This window comes from Ornithorhynchus anatinus, chromosome 16, assembly GCF_004115215.2.
Source record: "Ornithorhynchus anatinus isolate Pmale09 chromosome 16, mOrnAna1.pri.v4, whole genome shotgun sequence".
Lineage (NCBI taxonomy): Eukaryota > Metazoa > Chordata > Mammalia > Monotremata > Ornithorhynchidae > Ornithorhynchus > Ornithorhynchus anatinus.
Genome location: NC_041743.1, coordinates 14324714 through 14347183, shown reverse-complemented (window position 1 = coordinate 14347183; position 22470 = coordinate 14324714). Strand labels below are relative to the sequence as shown.

General features: G+C 41.6%; 1 protein-coding gene across 3 annotated transcripts in view; it reads left to right on the top strand.

Moving 5' to 3' along the window:
• Nucleotides 1-22470, top strand: part of BRINP3 (BMP/retinoic acid inducible neural specific 3) — a 251515-nt gene that overhangs the window by 114213 nt on the left and 114832 nt on the right. For all 3 annotated transcript variants that reach the window (XM_001516327.5, XM_029081388.2, XM_029081389.2), the window contains exon 3: nt 9934-10124. In XM_001516327.5, coding sequence (XP_001516377.4) covers nt 9934-10124 — 191 coding nt within the window. The remainder of the gene's footprint in view (nt 1-9933; nt 10125-22470) is intronic.

The window sequence follows — 22470 nt, the reverse complement described above, 5'->3', positions numbered from 1 at the left end:
ATTTATAGATTTTCCATTTCTCATCATTAATCAATAGCAGCCTATCATTTTGGGCTGATGGGCAGGAAATACAATGATCAGTCACTTGAACTTATTGAGTGCCTACTGTGTACAAAGCCCTGTACTAAGTCCTTGGGAGAGTACAGTACAACATTAAACCGACACAATCCCTGCCCACAGCGAGCTTACAGTCTAGAGTTCAGTTATTCATTCAATAGGATTTATTGAGCACCTCCTCAGCGCTCAGCAGGGTACTAGGAACTTGGAAGAAGGTGCTTTGGGCTCTTCTAGGAAAACTGCCTATTTGGAATTCATTGCTTTTGTAATATAAGAACATTGTGAAACACAGCCATCAGTATTTTCTTAATATTTAGCATTTAGCCTCAGAAAGTATGACTATCCAATTCTGACCTATTTGTAGGTTTATGCAGTTTGACCCAAACAACAAAACTCCCATTCAAAAATCCCAGTCAACCTTCCGTACCCTCCTCCCTTCCATTAATATGAGGAGGATGCTGCCGTGAATTCTAGTTGATTCAGTGGGATTGGCCAATTCTTAACTTGCTTATTATTAGTTTGCTCCTCTAGTCTCCGAGTTTGGCAGTGGACCCGGCCCAGCCATTTATTGGCTCGTGTTAAGGATCATGCACATAAAACATATTGCATAAAACATGTATTGCCTTTCTTTCTGCATCTGAATTCAATGATGTTTAATTTTGCGGTATTCTTAGGCTTATCCTTGAAATACCCTGAGCATTAAAAAGTTCAGTGGTCTGGAATGGACAGTGAGGTGGGGGGGGGGGTGTAGGGGGGGAGAGTAAATGGATTGTCTATTATCTTGCTCTCCTGCCAACTGTTTAGCATGCAGCTGCTTGGACAACACTGATTTCAGAGCCCCAGCCTCATTCCCTTCCAGTAAGAATGCTCACCTCTTCACCAGTCAGATGGAGAACGGTGTCACTGTGAGGCAAAGAGAAGAACAAAGACATCAAAAAGTCATAGATATAAAACTTGTTAATGAAGAAACTGTTAGTCTCCATTTTAAATTATGCAGACCGGCTATTGATTACGAATGCGGTCAGTTAGGTATTCTTTTCAGATGTAATGACAAGGTTATTACAATTGAAGCTTAGAATTTCTAATTTTATCCCTCCACACTAAAGCCTTTTGTTGACAGAATATTGACTAAAATATCTTATTTGAGGTGCTGCATTGTCTTCATGGTTGCTATACTGAATAATGATAAAATGAAAAGTTTGTCAAGTAGTCTAGGATAAGCAGTGTTGTAGTCTTGGGTACGATAGTTACTGTTCTTAGCAAAATTCATATTGTTTCAAACACCATACTTAAGAATAATCCATATTCTGTATTCCGTATGATAACTCAGATTTGTGCCACACACTCTAATTGCTAGCAATTGCATGTAGATTTCATTTTTCACATACAGCACATCCTCTAGACTATAAGCTCGTTTTGTTGTATTATTAATAATAATAATGTCGGTCTTTGTTAAGCGCTTACTATGTGCCAAACACTGTTCTAAGCCCTGGGGTAGATGCAAGGTAATGAGGTTGTCCCACGTAGGGCTCACAGTCTTCATCCCCATTTTACAGCTGAGGGAACTGAGGCACAGAGAAGTGAAGTGACTTACCCAAGGTCACACAGCTGACAAGCGGATCCGGGATTAGAACCCGTGACCTCTGACTCCCAAGCCTCGGCTTTTGCCACTGAGCCATGCTGCTCCCAAGTGCTTAGTATAGTGCTACACACATAGTAAGCACTCATTAAATATGATTGAATGATTAAGTATTAAACACGGGCAGTTTGAGCAGTTGTCTTCAAGGAAATATAGTAGTCTCATCTTATAAATTTTCAGATTTCACTTGTGCTCAACAAGCGTGCACATGTGCACTGGACTGTATACATTGCATTCAGAAAAGTCTCCTGTCTGTATGCTCCATAGATAGGCCCCTGAAAGAAACCAGTGATGTCACTGTGTAGAGAAACAGCGTGGCTCAGTGGAAAGAGCACGGGTTTAAGAGTCAGAAGTCACGGGTTCTAATCCCGACCCCGCCACTTGTCAGCCGTGTGACTTTGGGCGAATCACTTAACTTCTCAGTGCATCAGCTACCTCATCTGTAAAATGGGGATGAAGACTGTGAGCCCCACATGGGGCAACCCAATTACTTTCCATCTACCCCAGTGCTTAGAACAGTGCTCGGCACATAGTAAGCACTTGACAAATACCAACGTCATCATCATCATCTGTTGACATGGTATACTCCCCAGTTTCTTGTCTTGCATTTTGAGAGCACAGGTTAGAGAGAATTGTGGCCAACTAAATGGAATTCCACTTGAACATACATCATTATACACAAATATACGAGCACATGCACATAATGAAAATATCCCAGCTAGAATTCATAATAGGGAGAAAGACGTTTAGAATATTCTACCAGTGTTATTCTGGAGTTACGGGTAGGAAAATCCTACGTATAGAATTGCTTCAGGGTGAGCCGGCTACCCTCGACTGTATAGACCAGAGATGGAGTAACTCAATCTGCAGCGGTTGGTTGGATTAAGGTAATTATGGCTAGCATGCGGCTCCACTGAACTAGATCTCCAGAGGTCATGGTGAGTGGATGCTGATTCTCAGTAAATGCTTCCAAGGCTACGGTAGCACAAGGTTTGAGACTATTAATGATTCTTCTGAATATAAGCACGAAAACGCTAGAAGAAATCCAGGATGCCCTGGGGTGAAATGCTGTCATTATGATGATAATGCCCAGTTCTATATTTCCATCTCAGGATTCCACCTCTCTGCTTAACAGCTGAAATCATTTGTTCACAAAACTCAGTTCAGGAGCAATTGAGGTGAGTCTATTCAACAAGGAGAAATCCCGAATATTTAACAGGATTTCCCTGAAAAGAAAACAACCAAAAAATGCCAGTCAATAAGGGCGACGGACCATACATGTGACTACCCTAAATATCTGCATGTCAGTTATAACGAGACCTGCCTCATGCAGTAATTGGGTGTGTCATAAATGCTTACTATATGCCAAGCTCTGGGGCCTTTAGAAGGTAATCAGATCAGAAATGGTCTCTGCCCAACATGCGGTTCGTAGTATAAGGGGATGTGAGAACGGGTTTGAATTCCTAATTTAAAAGTGAGGAAAAGGGAGCCACAGAAAAATTAAATGACTTGCCCAAGGTCACAACAGCAAGCAAGTGGGAGAGCCAAGATTAGAGCCCAGGTCTTCTGAATCTCCATCCTGTGCCCTTCTCATTAGGCCACATTACTTCTTCATGTCGCTATCTCCCTATTTACTGAACCTCTTCCCTTTTCTTTTTTTTTTTCTATTCCACCCAATTGCTTTCTCATCACAGTAACGAAAGAAGCCTCATCCTTGTGATCCACTGAGTCTCACCTTCATGCCGGGTTATTCTAATGTTTTCTCCCAGAGATTTCACATAATGCCAGATGGAACCTACAGAGGGTCCAGGATACTAACAATGCTTGCAAAGTGGCATGGATATACCACTGAAAATGCAGCACTTGCTTTGGGTTGCCAATAGCAACCACCCGTGTGATACACTGTTTCCACCTTGAGCCTGATAGAACCTAGAGGCAGAACCTTTTTTGCTAAAAGGCCCAATCCCTGGAATTTTAAAACCAGAGAGATTTTTTTGAACACCTGGAATTGATTCATAAGGCTTGGAGTTATACAAAAGCCCACGAACCATACTTCTAACAAAAGCTCACAATGCAAGGACTTAAGAACGAAATATATAGGGTTGGTTCATAGAGGAAAGGGTTAATAGAGAGAGATGGATGTATTTCACTGTTCTGCTCCAAACAAGTTCTAGACTTACAGTATTTTTTACTCGGGGCCCGATGGGTGTTGTTAAATCATATTTCAGAAGATCAAATACACTGAACTATTTCATATGTGCCAAAATGGATGCTAGTATCCAGCACTAAAATGTATTGACCTGAAAATGATAGCTCAGGGTTATAGCATATGTTGAGCTATGTACTTAACAGAATAAAAAACCCAAGAGTCTAGTCTAAGCAGAAAAGACCCAATAAGGCCATTTTTTAGTAACTTGGTCATTTTTTCCCCAATACCTATCCTTCATTAATACTTATCGATTAGCGGGAGTTGGACATCCAGGTTAGCGCAGCACTATCATGTTTATCTCCCAGTTATCTTTATATATGTTATAATTGTAACAGACTCAGAAACTACAGTTATTGGATTCATAGTGTTGTCAAACAAAAGGTATTTTCTCTATGACCCCTGTCAAGCCTTGCAGGAAAAAGGCTAGAGAGAGGACTACAGCAGCTAAGCAACAGGGGAGAAGATTCCTATGTCCCCTATCCCATGAATCACAGTGGTAAAAGCACGACGGAATGGATAGAGGACGTCCCTGGGCATCAGGAGGACTTGAATTTCAATAGCTGCTCCACTACTTGTCTACTATGTCACCTTGGACAAGTCACTTCACTTCCTTATGCCTCAGTTACCTCATCTGTAAAATGGGGATTAAGACTGTGCAACCCTCATGGGGGAGGGACTGTGCCCAACCTGATTCGATTGCTAACCCAATTTTTACAACGGTTCCTGACATATAGTAAGCGCTTAACCAATGCCATCATTATTGACAGCAAGAAGCCACACCTTTGGGGCATCCTCCCCCTCTATCAACTTGAGTGCAACCACTTTTCTGTGGCACTTTGCACTTCAGAAGTCATTTTTGCCACAACCTCAGCTGGGCTTCAGGAACTGGATGCTGCTACTAGCAATTTTTGCTTTTAATGGACAAGCATGAGGGCACGTTGCATTCTGACTGGATGTGAGTTGATATTGACGTTGTGTTGCCCTGGATTGTAAAGTCCTTGATGGCCGGGTTTCTTTCTACATACTCTCGTTACTCTCGTAATCACTAGAGTGCTATGTAAACAGTAAGAGCTCAAGAAATATCACTGATTGAGAGGTGGATTTTGGGTTTTCCCTCTGGCTACCATCCCTTGAGGCTGCTAAGACAAGGACAGGGTTCCCTTCCTTAGCCCAAGTTAAAAATTAAAAAAAAATAAAATTGGTATTTGTTAAACACTTATTTTGTGCCAAGCTCTTTTAATAATAATAACAATAATAATAATAATAACAATGGCATTTAAGCGCTTACAATGTGTCGGGCACTGATCTAAGGGCTGGGCTGGATACAAGATAATCAGGTTGGACACAGTCCCTGTCCCACATAAGGTTCACAGTCTTAATCCCTATTTTACAGATGAGGCAACTAAGGCCTAGAGAAGTTTTTTATAAACACCGGTAGGGATTGTCTCTATTACCAAATTGTACTTTCCAAGTGCTTAGTACAGTGTTCTGCACACAGCACTCAATAAATGTGATTGAATGAATGAATACAAGATAATCAGGGGGCTCACAGTCTTAATCCACATTTTACACATGAGGTGACTGAAGCACAGTGAAGTAACTTGATCAAGGCCACACAGCAGAAGTGACAGATCAGGGAGTAGAACCCACGACCCTGTTATACATGCCACTTGTACAAAGCAGGATTTTAGTGGGTCCTGATGGCTGTAATTTGTGTGGCACAACGGTGGCCAAATGTCATGACCAACCCAGTGTATGTGGGAAATCTGGCCTCTCTGACAGAGTGTTGTGATGATGGGTGGGGTCCCCCGGGGCTAAAAGCTGCATGCTCGGGTCAAATTAGCATCACGGAACCAAGCCCAAACTCAAAGTGGTGGCTGAGCCCGGCTAAGGACCTGTGAAGTACCAGGTCAATTAGCAAATGGCAGGAGCAACCCAAGTCAGTGCCAGAAACAAGGGGGAAAAGAAAGCTGAATTAGGAGGGGCTGAGAACCCACACTAGAAATATGGATTTTATGGAGAGAACTTGGAGAAATGAATGAGTGCTGAGGTGGTGCTGGGAATAAGGTTAGAGTTGACGGGAAGTAAGGATAGGGGAAATCAGGAAAAGAAGGCACCGGGAGAGAGAGAAGTTGGAGGGGGACTTTGGAAAGGACAGAAGGAGCCAGGGAAAAGAGGGAGGGAGAAAGGGAAGTAGGCAGAAAGTGTCTGACAGAGAGGAAGACAGGAAGAGACAAGATGGGGGAAAAAACTAGCTTGTTGAATTATTTATGCAAGACCAAACACATCCAAACTAGGGGAAATTTACAAATCCTAACCTTTTCCGAGTCTAAATTTTCACATGGGGAATCCATCCTCTCCCAAGGATAATCAATCTTTTGAAATCTATACAGTTGATTTACACGGTGACCTGTTCTCTCTGCCTCACTTTAACTGGGACAGGGCCAATGACCAGGCCATGTGTGTGTCAGGATTTATCTTTAAAATGTCCAGTGTCCATAATTGAAATTTTCTGCCTCATTTGGGTGCCTCAGGAAAGTCATGAATTAAAGAGTGGTTTCCACGGGCTCTCATTTACAAATTTCCGAACAGAAATTCAGTTGATATATCCATTCAAGAAAGCATTCTATTTCATGGAAGGAAGGATTAACAGCAGTCAGTATATATACCCAGCTGAATAAGTATAAGAAAAATATTCTAGCCTTGTCCTGAGACTTCTCTAAGTAAGTAATGGAAAGCTTAGACTTCTATATTCACGGGGTGTAATCAACATTTGTTGGATAGGTTTTAAGGACACTCCATGTTCCTAACTGTAAATTATTATTTGCCACATAACTATAGGTTAGTAAACAATGTAATGCCCTTATCACTTGCCTTATCTGTTGGATGTTTTTTAACCTGATTGGGAATTTCATATTTAAAAGTGTTTGTGAAGCTATTTAAATTCATAGAAAATTGCAGTGTTAGAAATTATCATTTCAAAATGTGTTTTATAACAGGGTTATAAACAGGGTTAAAACACTGTGGGCAGGGAATGTTTCTGCTTATTGTTGTATTGTACTTTCCCAAGCATTTAGTACAGTCCTGAACCCACTAAGTGCTTAATAAATATGATTGAATGAATTGTGAAGAGATCCCCATTTTTGAGGCAGCACCTATGTGGAAACCGGTGAATGTTGAGGCAAAGGTTACGACGATATTAATCGGACACATTTGAATTCATGGATTGTACTACTTTTCCAAGCCACGCATCAGTGGTATTTACTGACGCCTTGTTGTGTGCATAGCACTGCACTAAGGACTCCTATTAGCAGTCTTCCTGGGCAAGTGGTATTTTCGCAAAGTAGCGTATCATTCACTGATATTTATTGAGCACTTATCATGGCGCGACACACTACTAGTTGCTTGGAAGAGTACAACTATAGTCGAAAAAACAACTCCCCACAAGAATAAAAAGCCAAATTAGACCCAAATCTGCACAGGGCAAACCCCACCCTAATCAACCGAAATCAGTGGGACTGTCCTGGGAAAACAAAAGCAACATTGTTACAGTCATGAATTTCCAGTATCTGCTGACAATTCACCTCTAAGTGTTCAACCACTCCACTCCCTTCACATCACTGAAGGCACACCAAAAGTCACCTTCCATCAATTAGTCAATTATCTTTATAGAATGCTTACAGTGTTCACACCTCTATAGCAAATGCTTGTCTCATCTAATGCTGTCGAGTCATCTCTGACCCATAGAGAAGCCATGGACGCATCTCTCCCAGAGCTCCCCACCTCCATCTGCAGTCATTCTGGTAGTGGATCCACAGAGTATTTTTGGTAAAAATCTGGAAGTGGTTTACCATTCCCTCCTTAGGGAAGCAGCGTGGCTCAGCGGAAAGAGCCTGGGCTTGGAAGTCAGAGGTCATGAGTTCGAATCCCAGCTCTGCCACTTGTCAGCTGTGTGACTTTGGGCAAGTCACTTAACTTCTCTGTGCCTCAGTTATCTCATCTGTAAAGTGAGGATTAACTGTGAGCCTCACGTGGAACAACCCGATTACCCTGTATCTCCCCCAGCGCTTAGAACAGTGCTCTGCACATAGTAAGCGCTTAACAAATACCAACATTATTATTATTATTATTTAACTTGCGTCTCCACCCTCGACTCTCTCCCGTAACACTGCTGCCCCAGCACAGGTGAATTTTGACTTGTAGCTGATTTCCTTTTGCACGCTAGCCACTGCCCAAGCTAGGAATGGAATGGCCTCGACGTGACTCTCCCTCCCGTAGTCAAGACTGATGGAGTACTGAAAAGTCTCCCGGGGTGACCCGGAGAGGAGAATACTGAGCACTTAGGAAAGTACAATATGGTAGAGTTGGTAGACACTCTCCCTGCCCACAAGAAGCTTGTAGTCTAGAAGAAGTGCCCATCTTATATAAAAATCTCATCTAAACATTTCCATACAAAAATGTGAAACGCAGTATTAACCACAGATCCCCGATAATGGATTGGCTAATAAGGCTAATACTTTTAAGCCTCCAGTTCTGCAAATTAGTTCAGTTTACCTTTAGGTTGTCCTCACAGAGCCAAGCTCTTTTATTCATTCCTCTTCAGGTTCACTGCTCCCCGTTGTTGCTACGCTTTCACGGGGCTAAACTAATGTCTGTTTAAAAAACAAATGTGTATTTCACCAATTCTAAATTAGACAAGGTCCCATGTGGTGGTCTCCAATCGAATGCAAGTATTTTCATTGCAATCTATCATAATTATAGAAGCAGTGTGGCCTAGTCAAAAGAGCTTGGGTCCTGGAGTCGGAGGGTTCCAACTCTACCCCTTGTCTGCTATTTGACCTTAGGCAAATCCCATCATTTTTCTGTGCCTCAGTTACCTCATCTGTAAAATGGGGATTAGGATTGTGAGTCCCATAGTGTCCGTGGACAATGTCAAACCTAACCATCTTATATCTTCCCCAGTGTTTAATACAGTGTCTGCCAAAAAGTAAGTGTGTACAAATACCATAAAAAAAAGACGCAGATTTGTTAAGCAAAAGTGATTTGTGGTTCTGCAACAAGGTGTGTCTAATTCAAAAGCTTGTGTTACCTTTTTTGCGTGTGTTTCCTGGTTGACGGAGAAGCTCAGTAGTTCTTCATAACCCTCTAATGGTGCAAGGTTGAAAAGGCCTAAATGGTATCGGGGAATCAGGTAGGTAGGGTGAATTTTACTTGGGAGGTTGCCATATGCGTCTTTTATTGTCCTCTCCCGGGGCCCTGAGTATGGTACTTTTCACTCAGAGGTATTCAATAAATACCATTGATTGGTTGTCAGCAGAGTTCCTGGAACAGTCTGTGGAGGGGGATTTGGTTGGGATCCATATCTCCCAGAATGCTTCTCTTGTCCCCAGGGCACTATCCTCATAAAGCTAGAACGGGAGGTTAAAATTTGCTCGGTTCAATTTAGATTGTAGATGTAATGAAAAATATATTTTTAAAAATGCTTGCCAAGTGCAGTCTTGGCCAATGGAGGTCCTACCTTTAAAACTTTCCCCAGTATTCAAATAGGTTTTCCATTTAGAGGCATAAATGCATGTATTTAAACAAAAATGCTCATTTAGTGCCCATCTTGAGTTTCCATTATTCTAAAAATATTCAGCTCAATTGGGAGAATGATTATAGGAATAAATTGTAATGCAGTCTTTTAAAGCTGTCTTGAACAATAAAGAAAATGCTGCATGAATTTGTCCAGTTCCATGCAATTCGGTGCATAATAAAATCAAATTTTATGGCCTTGTCAAAGTCTGAATAAAATCAATAGGAACAGCAGCACTTAAGTGGCTTAGTTTTCCTCCTTGAGATTTGATTACAGTGTATTCATTCCAGTTGAAATGAAAACTATGAGTTGCTTCTCCCACATATAATGAGAGGTTTGGAGAAAACAAGTATCATTGATAAACAAGGGTCATAGCTAAACTAAGTGAATTTTACAAATGGAAACATTTCTATAACATGTAAACATAAAAAAAAAAATTACATTTGCTTTCAGGGAGTTTGGCCGTTGGAAAGTAAACAACCTTGCTGTTGAAAGAAGAAATTTCCTTGGCTCCCCTCTGCCTCTCGCCCCTGAATTTTTCCGCAACATAAGGCTCTTGGGTCGTCGACCAACTCTTCAGCAGATCACGGAAAATCTAATCAAGAAATATGGGACCCACTTTCTACTATCTGCTACGCTGGGAGGTATGTGTCATTTTTGCAAAATACCTTTGCAAGCCATATTTTCAAGGAATAAGATGAAGAGGGACTCTCAAAACCCACATGAGAGATGTTGAGAGGGATTCTAGAGGGCTGTTTTTACTGCCAAATTAATGGATAAGTAATTTATGTGAATTTACTCACTAGAAAAAATCTGTATTTTTTGGAGAGATTGTGGATAATGGCATTTCCAAGTCCTTTTACAGTTGGTGATGGGTTTAAGGAGAGAGAGTAGTTGAGGCAGAAGAGGTCTTGGGTCAGGCGGTCATGTAGGTTTCATGGTTTTTTTCAGGCACTGTGATATCTCGGCTAAAAATCAAGAGACAGTCTCAGTCAGATCTGCACAGTGTTCGGCAGTCTAAAAAGGCGCAACTCCTTTTATGAGGAGACCCGGTTTCTAATCCCAGCTCTCACACAAAAGACAGTGTGTGCGAGGATGAGGTGTGATCATGATGGTGATTCTTCACTGGCCTTTTCAGCCCCACATACACATAGGCAGAAAGGAACTTTAGAGACAGTGCTCTATTTTCCAAGTGTGAACAAGTTCAACCACCCAAATCTCCGCCCCCCCGCACACCTCTATCTCCTCTAGATTTCCACCACATGGTAACATGTAAGCCAGTAATTTGGAGTTTGGGCTTTGTGATCTCATACATGGCATGTGTCATTAGGTGGCTTCTAACTAATCTTGGAGAATTAGAAATTGTAGTGGTTAAATCAACGTTTTCCCCAAGAAGGCAAGCAGAATGGTGTCGACCCTAATTAAGATTGGGTTCACATTTTAAAGTTATGTTTGTATCTATTCATCACTAAGATTTATGTAATGCAGAAATCATTTAAAATGCAAATAACCTGAACAACAGGAACGCTGACAGGTAGCCAAATAAAGTTGGGATTATTTCTAGTTGCACACTGCAACAGGAAAACTTTCAAAGAAAGCATCCTAGTAAAACAAATTCCAAAACCTTCAGGAATAGCAACAGTTCTTCATGTAATTGACATTTCAAAAAATTTGAATTTTTATTAATCAGAAGGCTACTCTTTTAACTGGTATCTATTATAATGATGGTAATGTTATTAAGTGCTTATGATGTGCCATGAACTGTATTAAATCCTAGGATAGATGCAATCAGATCAGACCCAGTCCTTGCCTCATATGGGGCTCACAGTGTAAAGGGGAGAAAGAATAGATATTTACAGATGAGTAAACTGAGGAATAGAAAAATCAAATGACTCGACTAAAGCCATATAGCAGTCTGAGTGATTCTGGATTTAGAACCTGGGTCTCTGGATTGTCAGTCCTGTGTTTTTTCCAATAGATTTAACTCCCTTCCTTCTATTTTATCAAATTGCCTAAATCTAGTCAATTAATAAATGATGTTTGAGTGCTATCTGTGTGCAGAGCACTGTACTAAATGCTTGGGAGAGTTCAGTGCAACAGAGTTGGTAGACACATCCCCTGCTCTAAGGGAATATTTACAGTACAGAGATCTAAAAATCTAAGTCTAAAGAGAAAATGTGTAAACTTTGACACCAGTTCTATTCCTGTATGACCAAAATACCCATAAGGAAAGTGAAAGGTTTGTACCCTACATTACTAGATGTCACAAAAAGCCATAATAATACTAATAACAATACTAATAATAATATTCATTCAATAGTATTAATTGAGCGCTTACTATGTGCAGAGCACTGTACTAAGCGCTTGGCATGTACACATCGGCAACAGAGACAGTCCCTGCCCTTTGATGGTCTTACAGTCTAATCGGGGAGACAGGCAGGCAAGAACAATGGCAACAAATAGAGTCAAGGGGAAGAACATCACGTAAAAACAATGGCAAATAGAATCAGGGTGATGTACATCTCATTAAACAAAATAAACAAAATAAATAGGGTGATGAAGATATATACAGTTGAGCAGATGAGTACAGTGCTGAGGGGGTGGGACGGGAGAGTGGAAGGAGGAGAGGGAAAGGGGGGAGAAGAGGGATTAGCTGCGGAGAGGTGAAGGGGAGGGGTAGAGGGAGCAGAGGGAAAAAGGGGGTAGCTCAGTCTGGGAAGGCCTCGTGGAGGAGGTGAGCTTTAAGTAGAGATTTGAAGAGGGGAAGAGAATTAGATTGACAGAGGTGAGGAGGAAGGGCATTCCAAGACCGCGGGAGGACGTGGCCCAGGGGTCGACGGCGGGATAGGCGAGACCGAGGGAGGGTGAGGAGGTGGGTGGCAGAGGAGCGGAGCGTGCGGGAGGGCGGTAGAAAGAGAGAAGGGAGGAGAGGTATGAAGGGGCAAGGTGATGGAGAGCCTTGAAGCCTAGAGTGAGGAGTTTTTGTTTGGAGCGGAGGTTGATAGGCAACCACTGGAGTTGTTTAAGAAGGGGAGTGACATGCCCAGATCGTTTCTGCAGGAAGATGATCCGGGCAGCGGAGTGAAGAACAGACTGGAGCGGAGCGAGAGAGGAGGAAGGGAGATCAGAGAGAAGGCTGACACGGTAGTCTAGCCGGGATATAACGAGAGCCCGTAATAGTAAGGTAGCCGTTTGGGTGGAGAGGAGAGGGCGGATCTTGGCGATATTGTAAAGGTGAAACCGGCAGGTCTTGGTAACGGATAGGATGTGTGGGGTGAACGAGAGGGACGAGTCAAGGATGACACCGAGATTGCAGGCCTGAGAGACGGGAAGGATGGTCGTGCCATCCACAGTGATAGGGAAGTCTGGGAGAGGACCGGGCTTGGGAGGGAAGATGAGGAGCTCAATCTTGCTCATGTTGAGTTTTAGGTGGCGGGCCGACATCCAGGTAGAGACATCCTGGAGGCAGGAGGAGATGTGAGCCTGAAGGGACGGGGAGAGGACAGGGGCAGAGATGTAGATCTACGTGTCATCTGCATAGAGATGGTAGTCAAAGCTGTGAGAGCGAATGAGTTCACCGAGGGAGTGAGTGTAGATGGAGAACAGAAGAGGGCCAAGAATTGACCCCTGAGGAACTCCAACAGTTAAAGGATGGGAGGGGGAGGAGGGTCCTGTGAAGGAGACCTAGAATGACCGGCCAGAGAGATGAGAGAACCAGGAGACGACCAAGTCCGTGAAACCAAGGTGATGTGGAGGAGGAAGGGATGGTCGACAGTGTCAAAGGCAGCTGAGAGGTCAAGGAGGATTAGAATGGAGTAGGAGCCATTGGATTTGGCAAGAAGGAGGTCACGGGTGACCTTAGAGAGAGCAGTCTCGGTAGAGTGGAGGGGATGGAAGCCAGATTGGAGGGGTTCCAGAAGAGAATGGGAGTTAAGCAATTCTAAGCAACGAGTGTAGAGGACTCGTTCTAGGATTTTGGAAAGGAAGGGTAGTAGGGAGATAGGGCGATAACTGGAAGGGGAAGTGGGGTCGAGAGTGGGTTTTTTTAGGATGGGGGAGACATGGGCATGACTAATACTGATAGTAACACTGCTACAAGCGTTTAGTACAGTGTTTTACACACAGTAAATCCTCAATAAATACAATTGAAGTGAATGAATACTAAAAATGGTAATTGGCCGAGTCATTATGAAGATAAAGCTCCAAATGCGTATTCAATAGCAGAAAATGACCGAGGTGGAGGAGATGAGCTTAAACTGTAGCAAAATAATTTGGTTAGATGAGGTGGAGGGCCATTAAAACTGCAAAAGGTTTGCAAAGGAGATTGCAGTCTCTCCATCCCTAGAGAGCTTTAAAAGTAGATTTCATAAAAATAGAATGGCCTAGTAGAGTTTAACCATTGATCCCTCTACCTCTGTAACTTCTGGTAGGCGTTTCTATATGGTCAAGCTTTTCTTAGCCCCAGGTGGACCGTAAGGACTCCCCTTGGCTTTCTTCATGTCTTTTCCAATGGAAAAGCAGCATGACCCATTGGAAAGAGCATGCGGCTAGAAGTTAGGAGACCTAAATTCGATCCCAGCTCTGCCACTTGCTTGCTGAATGACCGTGGGCAAGTCGCTTCACTTTTGTGCTTCAACTTCCTCATCTGTAAAATGGAGATTAAACACTTTTTCACCCACTCCCTTAAACTGCAAACTCCCTTTGGGACAGGGATTGGATGTGACCCGATTGAATCGAATCCAGCGTTGAGCACAGTGCCTGGAACGTCATAATAGCCCTTAACAGATGATCCTTCTAGCGTGGCTCAGTGGAAAGAGCACGGGCTTTGGAGTCAGAGGTCATGAGTTCGAATCCCAGCTCTGCCACTTGTCAGCTGTGTGACTGTGGGCAAGTCACTTAACTTCTCTGTGCCTCAGTTACCTCATCTGTAAAATGGGGATTAAGACTGTGAGCCCCATGTGGGACATCCTGATTCCCCTGTCTACCCCAGTGCTTAGAACAGTGCTCGGCACATAGTAAGCGCTTAACAAATACCAACATTATTAATTTTCCAGGCTTCTTTTGGGGATTGCCCATTATTTTAGGTAAATTCTGATTTGTGGAACAAAATGAGATACACAGTTGATGTGAAAGCAGACTGAAGGCAAGCTGGAAACCTATTCAAAAAGCTGTCTACTCATAGGGATTACATTTATGTAGAGATTTACATTTCCCAGAAACTTAGTGAATGAGACACAAGCAGCAAGCTGGACAGAACTCTTAAATTCAGGAATTAGCTCTCAGTATCTGGGATCCTTGTTAGTGGTTTGGTTCATGAATGATTCTGAGTATGAGCACCTCAACCCAAAAAGCATGGATATTCTTCGATCTGTGTGTACTGGCAGGATTTTGTTAGTGTATATATTGTGTATATTGAAGTTTAAAAGAAGCGCAAACATTTGGGTCTGATTTCTCCTTCCCCTTAAACCTCCTCACTCACTGAAAACTAAAATTCTTGAGTCCACTTTTGCCATGGGGTGTCAATTATGGCAGACAACCATGACCCTCTTTCCGATTCTGCCACTGTTAATGCTACAAAACCAGTTTAACAGAATTCTATGTTGTTGGAATTCCATTCCAGTAGTCCAAGCATGATAAGCAAAACACTTTGAAGAGCCCTGAGAGGGTATCTATCAGTTGTCCATGACCTATTCTATTTCATTTGTGAGGCTAATTCCCCGATTTCCTTTACGTGACTGATTGAATTGTTAAATCCACAACAATGCAGAACCATTTTAAAAATGGTCCCATCAATCAATCCACAGTGCCGGCAGTGTCCAATCTGATGAGTGTCCCACCTCTGGGTATGTCAAAATAATCCACAACACCTGTCACTGTTTCTGTGTTTCACTGACTCCCCTTTTCAAAGTCTCATTTTGAATGCACATGCCAGCCTGGTTTGTTGTCTTCCTTCTCCTACCTACCAACTGTGAACCACATCACTTGAAGTTTTGCATTATTCTGATTTTGAGTAATTTCTTCTGCTTTCCCTGTTTATGGCTTTCTATTTCAGCTGTTTGTTATTCTGCTGTTGTCCATCCTCCTCACATGCTTTCTCTAGGGAAGTAGTGATGTAAGTGAGCACTGTGTCAATGATAAGAAGCAGTGCATCATATAAATCCAGAAGAGGAACAGAAGATGTGTGTCTTGGGGAAGGTTCCAACTCAAAAAGGAAATGCTGATCTTAAGGGTAGAGGTGAGGCAGCATAGAAAAAATTAGTTATTTTTCAAACGCTCAGACAAAGAAGTTGTTTTTCATCCCCGTTGATTTTCTGCAGACCACCTTCAAGACACAATTGAACTTTCCTATATACAGAGATAGAGCCATGGACACTGGCTGGGTTGTGTACTGAGGGTAGAAAAGGTGGGTTCTCCTGAATTAAAGATTTTTCAAATTTTGGTGATTGTGTCAATTCAGCAATCAAATTATTGAATGCTTACTGTGTGCAGAGCACTTGGGAGAGAGTAATACAATAGAGTCGGGAGACATGAACCTTGTCCTCAAGGACATACAAAGACAGACATTAAAATAAATTACAGATAGTCTCATTCCCGGAGCAAGGAGATGAAGGAAACTCAGGTGAAGGGTCCTGAAAACTATAGGCCTCTGCCTCTTTTTTTTAAATGGTATGTGTTAAGTGTTACTTATATGTCAGGCACTGTACTAAGTACTGGGGGAGATCGGAGTTAATCAAATTGGACACAGTCCAGGTCTTAGGTAAGGTTCACAGTCTTAATCCCCATTTTACAGATAAGGTAAACAAGGCACAAATATGCTAAGTGAATTGCCCAAGGTCACACAACAAACAAGTAGCCGCTAGATCCTGTTGCTTCTAAACTGCCTCCTGGAAAACATATTTCCCCGGGACACTTACTGCAAGGATATATTTCCCACTCTTCTTTCTCGTCCCTTTAGCCTCTGTTTTACTCCCGGTTAAAAGCCAGAACGATTCCATATCCAGGTTTTACTAATCTGCCTCTACAGATATGAGAAGTGGAAGGGATGGTTAGACTAAAGAAATAATAATTAATGCATGCTATCGCTCAAATAAATTTGAATTTATATTGCAGACCACATTTTATGTCTTGACGAGAGATTTTATTATGAAGGGAGCTTACTGATCAGATTGTCTTCCAAAGTTCCAAGCATTTCCAAAATTCTCTTCCAGCTTCATTTCCCTAGACTGCTCTATTCCCTTGCTGAATTTTATACGGCCAGTCAGGCTATTTATTGAACGTGATTCTTTTTAGGTAATGACAGCTAAACACCATAACTGTTTAAGTGCTGAAAATGTGTCTCATTTTAAAGAATCAATCTAGGAAGAGATTGCACTTCTAGGATGTATTGATCTCATCTCTTTCGAGTTGTGTGTGTCTCGATGCAGTATACTGCAAAAATATTGAAATCAAATATGTTTGGATGGTCCACAAAAGTACAAAAATTGATTACATAAGGAAAAGGAACATGTTTAGAGGTTTGACTACTATTAATTAAAAAAAGATTGGAGCCTGTAGAGAGACGACTTCTTAATATAAATTGAATAATAGCCCAACATAAATTATTCACTCAATTATTGTTTTATAAAAGGTTTAATTCCTGATAGTTAGATTTTTGAAAGATAAATTCATTTTCACAAATTTTCATAGTTCCAAATAGCATTGGAATGCTTAAATAACTCTGCAGTTTTATTGAAGCTAAAATGAATTTTACAATGCATTCTCTCCCATAACTCCTTTAAACATGTTCTTTTGTATCAAATAAAATATTGTTGAACTTGTATTTTATCTCATGGCACAAAAATATTCTTACTCATTGGATTATGAAATTCCAATGTGGGTTAGTAGGGTACGGTTTGATTGCGGAATGAATAATTGAATAAGGAGTTCCCTACTGACCTGAAAGACTTAATGCATCACTTTAGCTAATAATTTATTTATTTATGACATTTTTTGTTTGCTTCTGCTTCAAGGAGCAGCTAACACTGAGGATATAAGAGTGTAACCCACTAAGAAAGTCTAGCTGTTAAAGATATTTATAGTCTGTTTCATAATGTATTCATTCAAGTGGAATGAGAATCTGCTTTGGGAATCTGGAGACCTAGATTCTAATTCTGGTTCTGTCTGCTGGGGTTGTGCCATGGGTGGTGAAGATTTCTGACCAAAGAAGTACCCAAGGCATTCTATGAGATGAATAGGCCCAGAAGGAATTCTGAAAAATAGTTGGCTAACATGTTCAGACAAGGCCCCAGAATCACCAAGCTAATTGGCTGCTGGGTTATGTTGAGCCTGAGCCCATTTTTCAATTATTATTATGTAGAGAAGCAGCATAGCACAGTGGATAGAGCACAGGCCTGGGAGTCAGAAGGTCATGGGTTCTAATCCCGCCCCTGCCACTTGTCTGCTGTGTGACTTTAGGCAAGTCACTTCACTTCTCTGTGCCTCTGTTCCCTCATCTGTAAAATTTGGAATCAGACTGTGAGCCTTATGCGGGACAGGAACTGTGTCCAACCCGAATGGCTTTTTCCACTCCAGCATTTAGTATAGTGTTTGGCACGTATTAAGCATTTAGCAAAAACAGTACAGTTAATTATTGTTATGTAACAGCCCGACAATGGTGTGATACTGTAGTCACATTGCCATTAATGAGTTCTGCACCTAGAAAGCCTTGCCAAACTTCACAGTATCACCACTCCTGCTTACTTACTCAGTAGTTACATCCTGTTATAATAATGTTAATGTTGGTATTTGTTAAGCGCTTACTATGTGCAGAGCACTGTTCTAAGCGCTGGGGTAAACACAGGGGAATCAGGTTGTCCCACGTGGGGCTCACAGTCTTCATCCCCATTTTACAGATGAGGGAACTGAGGCACAGAGAAGTGAAGTGACTTGCCCACAGTCACACAGCTGACAAGTGGCAGAGCGGGGATTCGAACTCATGAGCCCTGACTCCAAAGCCCGTGCTCTTTCCACTGCGCCAAGATGCTTCCCCTGCGCCAAGCTGCTTCCCCTGTTATTATTTGCCCTTGTGGCCTGATGGAAAGAACACATGGCCAGGAGTCAGGGGACCTGGGTTCTACTCCCAGCCCTGCCTCTTGCCAGCTGTGAGACCTTGGGTAAGTCACTTCACTTCCTTGGGCCTCAGTTCCCTCACCTGTAAAATGGAGATTCAATTCCTGTTTTCCCTCCTACTTAGACTTGTGAACCCCATGTGGGACGGAGAATGCGTCCAACCTGAATATCTTGCATCTACCTCGGTGTTTAGTAAAGTGTTTGGCTTAGAGTAAGTCGGTGCTTAACAAATACCACAATTATTAATATTAACCACTAGTACTAGAATTGATTCCTCAGGCCCGAGATTCATCCGTCAATCCTGATAGGGGATTCCATGGCCCCAAAGAAAATCCAAAATCTCTGGGGCGGTCTGTGGTAGGATTTAGCCATACCGGTAATCCACGGAGACAGGGATGGAAACCCTGGTGCTGGTATGGGCAATCTGTTAGCTTGACTTTAGACTTGACCAGTAAGCATGGGCCAGGGAGTCTGGAGGACCCAGGTTCTAATCCCGCCTCTGCCTCATGTCTGTTGTGTGACCTTAGGCCGCCACTTAACTTCTCTATGCCTTAGTTATCTCATCTGTAACATGGGGAGTAAAACTGGGAGCCCAGTATGGGACATGGACTAAGTCCAACCCAAGTAGCAAGGGGCATAGTCATAGTGATATGTGTGAAAATCTTCTTAAAGCAGCCCTGGCAGGAGAATAGTGGAGAAGGGAGCTGAAGAACAAACCACAAAGCTCATAGTACAAGGGAGCTGTTTTTTCCTACATTTCCAGGAAGTCACCATTAATGAGAAAGTTCTCCCTCGCTGTAGATGAAGGGGATTTTTCCTCGGAGAGGAATTTTCCTTCTGGACAAGATGCCTCAGTTTGCTTTGCTCCGTTGTGACTTATGATGTAACATCTCATCATTGGTTAACAACGGAAGATGATTTCACTGTGCTAGTGTACTTCCCTCATCTTAAACTATTCCTGGGGTTTGGAGAAAGCTAAGGTGTGCAGAATTGGACTATTTTGGGATCAACCCTAGGCAAAGTCTTAGTGTGGTCATGTGACCAAACTGAGTCACTTCTGTTAACCAGGAAATTGAGTTCAGCATCTGTAACTCTAATCCTCAGTGGCTTTAAACATTGTTCTGTAAACTCAGTTTTAGGTCTTCTTTTTCTGGTTTTTTGTTTTATTTCCAATCAGTAATACTAGTTAGGCTGTGAACTTGGCCATCCTTCTCTTTGGAAATCTAACTGGGCCACAATTGCTAGAGCTAGCAACTGGATTCTGGCTGCAGTTTCTAATCCTGCACCTACCTTGGATTGATCAGAATATAGGATAATTAACTTGAGAGCTAATTTGCCATTATACTCCTGAACAGCGTGAATTCATTCAATCTAATTTATTGAGCAGTTACTGTGTGCCAAACACTGTACTAAATAAGCGCTTGAATATCAGTCTTGTGAAGCAGTAGCTTCGGCTTCTAAGAATAACACGATGAAATCATCAGCTCGAGACCTTTAGCGTTCCAAGCATACATCACAGGTGATGCTAGGTAAACTGAAACAATGATACATTCTAATCGAGAAGAGATTCAAGAGATTGTTGATCTTGATGCACTTTCAAGGTGGGCTCTCACTATAAGCCAGTCACACTCCAACAGATATATAAATTCTAAATTGTCTAGTTTTATAGCCCATTCTAAATATCATTTCATCTAAGTAGTCAATAGTATTTACTGAGTACTTGCTCTGGGCAGAGCACTGTACTAAATGCTTGGGAAACTGCAATATGATAGAGTTGATAGACACAATCCCTGACCCGTAGGTCTTATAATCTGGTAGACCTCACAGTCTACAGAGGAGATTACAGTCTAGTGGAAGATCTGAATATCTAGTGGAGGAGTTGATAATCTTGTGGATAAGAACTTTTCTAGCAGAGCAGACCGAGGGTTAAAAGGAGCCTCGGGTTGCCATTTTCAAAGGTTATCCAGAGATACTTCTCCCTTCCATGGACTTCCATTTCTTCACATTCCATCATCTAGGCGGGGAGTGTCAACTCTGATGGCTCAACTTTGCATGGGGGAGCAACATTTTAGCACTTACCCAAAGCAATGATGCCGGCTCTAGCTTGCTGTATCATGGATTCCCCTTCCATGATATTCCCTGTCACTATATTCACTCCAACACACTCTTCTGGTAGAGCATGAATTACCCCATCTCCACTTCCACCCTATGCCTGGCTGGCAACATTCAGGCTCTTTGCTAGAGAAGTCATACCCGTGATCCCTGACCTTTGACCCAAGGCACACACATCTGTCACCCTGGCTTTTCTGGCACTGATCCTTGTGACAAAAATAAAATAGAAATATCAACCTTTTGTAAGTTTCAGCTCATTATCTTATTTTTCAAATGCCATCAAGTCATTGCTGACCCATAACAACTTCATGGACAGACCCTCTTTAGAACACCCCATTTTATATCGTAAAGTCATTCTAGTAGGTGTATCCATAGAGTTTTTCTTGGTAAAGATGTGGAAGTGGTTTACCATCACCTTCTTCCGTGCACTTGAGTCTCCACCGTTGTCTTTGATCAACATTTTCTTCACTTGATCATCGCTTTTGACTCTCTCCCATGCCACTACTATCCAGCACAGGTGAATCGACTCTAAATGACACTTCGTCTTAGACTTTTTCGTTATGGCTAGCCCTATATAGCTTAGCTCTAAGCTTAATCAGTGTACACAAACTGTCTTGTCTTAAGACATTGTTTCATAGGAGAAAGCTCATTGAGCAATGACTATTAATCACAGTTTCCCTTTCTTTCCCTTTTTTCCTGTACCCATTAAATTGTTTGATTTTCATATTTTTAGTAAAGTTTCACATTATTTCACATTATTTAAAAAATACATAGTTCTTGAGCTACAAATCTTCAGTCATGCATGAAACTAGGATATCACCAGTCACAAGACTTATTCCTCACACTTTAGAAGTCCTTTTTTTTCCTGAAGATTAGAAAAGACAAATGCACACTTTTTCGATTTCCTGAGTTCATGATATTTTCAGCAGGCTGCTTTTTATTTTTTCCAAGAATTAGGTGACTTTATGCTTAGTAATTATTTGTGCGATAAAATTAAAAACCTAAAATTTACCCACTGTGTATGCTTTCTTTGCCTTTATTTCTGGAGTGTGAATATATTTGAACCCAAAGAAATGTTCTAGGTCTTAACTTTAATTCATGAGCCAACTTCAAATTTTCTGTGGTACCTTGAATTCTTCATTAAAGGAAAAAAAAATACTGCAGTATTATACTTGTCATTAAGTATTTTTTACTGTTTACTGTTATTGTTCCCAGAATTAAATAATCATTTTAGGGAACCAGAAAAGGGAAATATGGCAGAATTCCATAAGGAAAAAGAGGATTCCAAGAAAAGAAACCTGTAGAGTGATATCCTGTTTTAGTCCTTTATGGAATATATGACTTCTAAGGTGTTGTTAGGTTCAACATAGAGATTCTAAAATGGTAAAGTTTGAAACATTTATATTGAAAGTTGTGTTGCAGTTTGTGTCTTGATTTTTCTTGACCTTTATAATGTATTTTATAGAATATCTGTAGCATGTTAACAGAAAAGGTACTTTTTTTTCCTCCAAGACAGTCTCCAAAATTGGATTTTTAATAATCCTTAGAAATTGACAGACTATTAACAGATGTGGTCTATTGGAGTGAAGCTAGTGTTTTTAATTGGGATATGTTTGCTATGAAGATTATGTTCTTTGAGAATCTTTCCCTTTGAAAATCGAGCACACTGTCCTTCTAAAGCCATGGTGCTTGGCACAATCTGCACTTTCAGAATTGTCGTACCATCTTGAGAATGGGCATGGTGCCACCACAACAGATGGAGATAGAAGA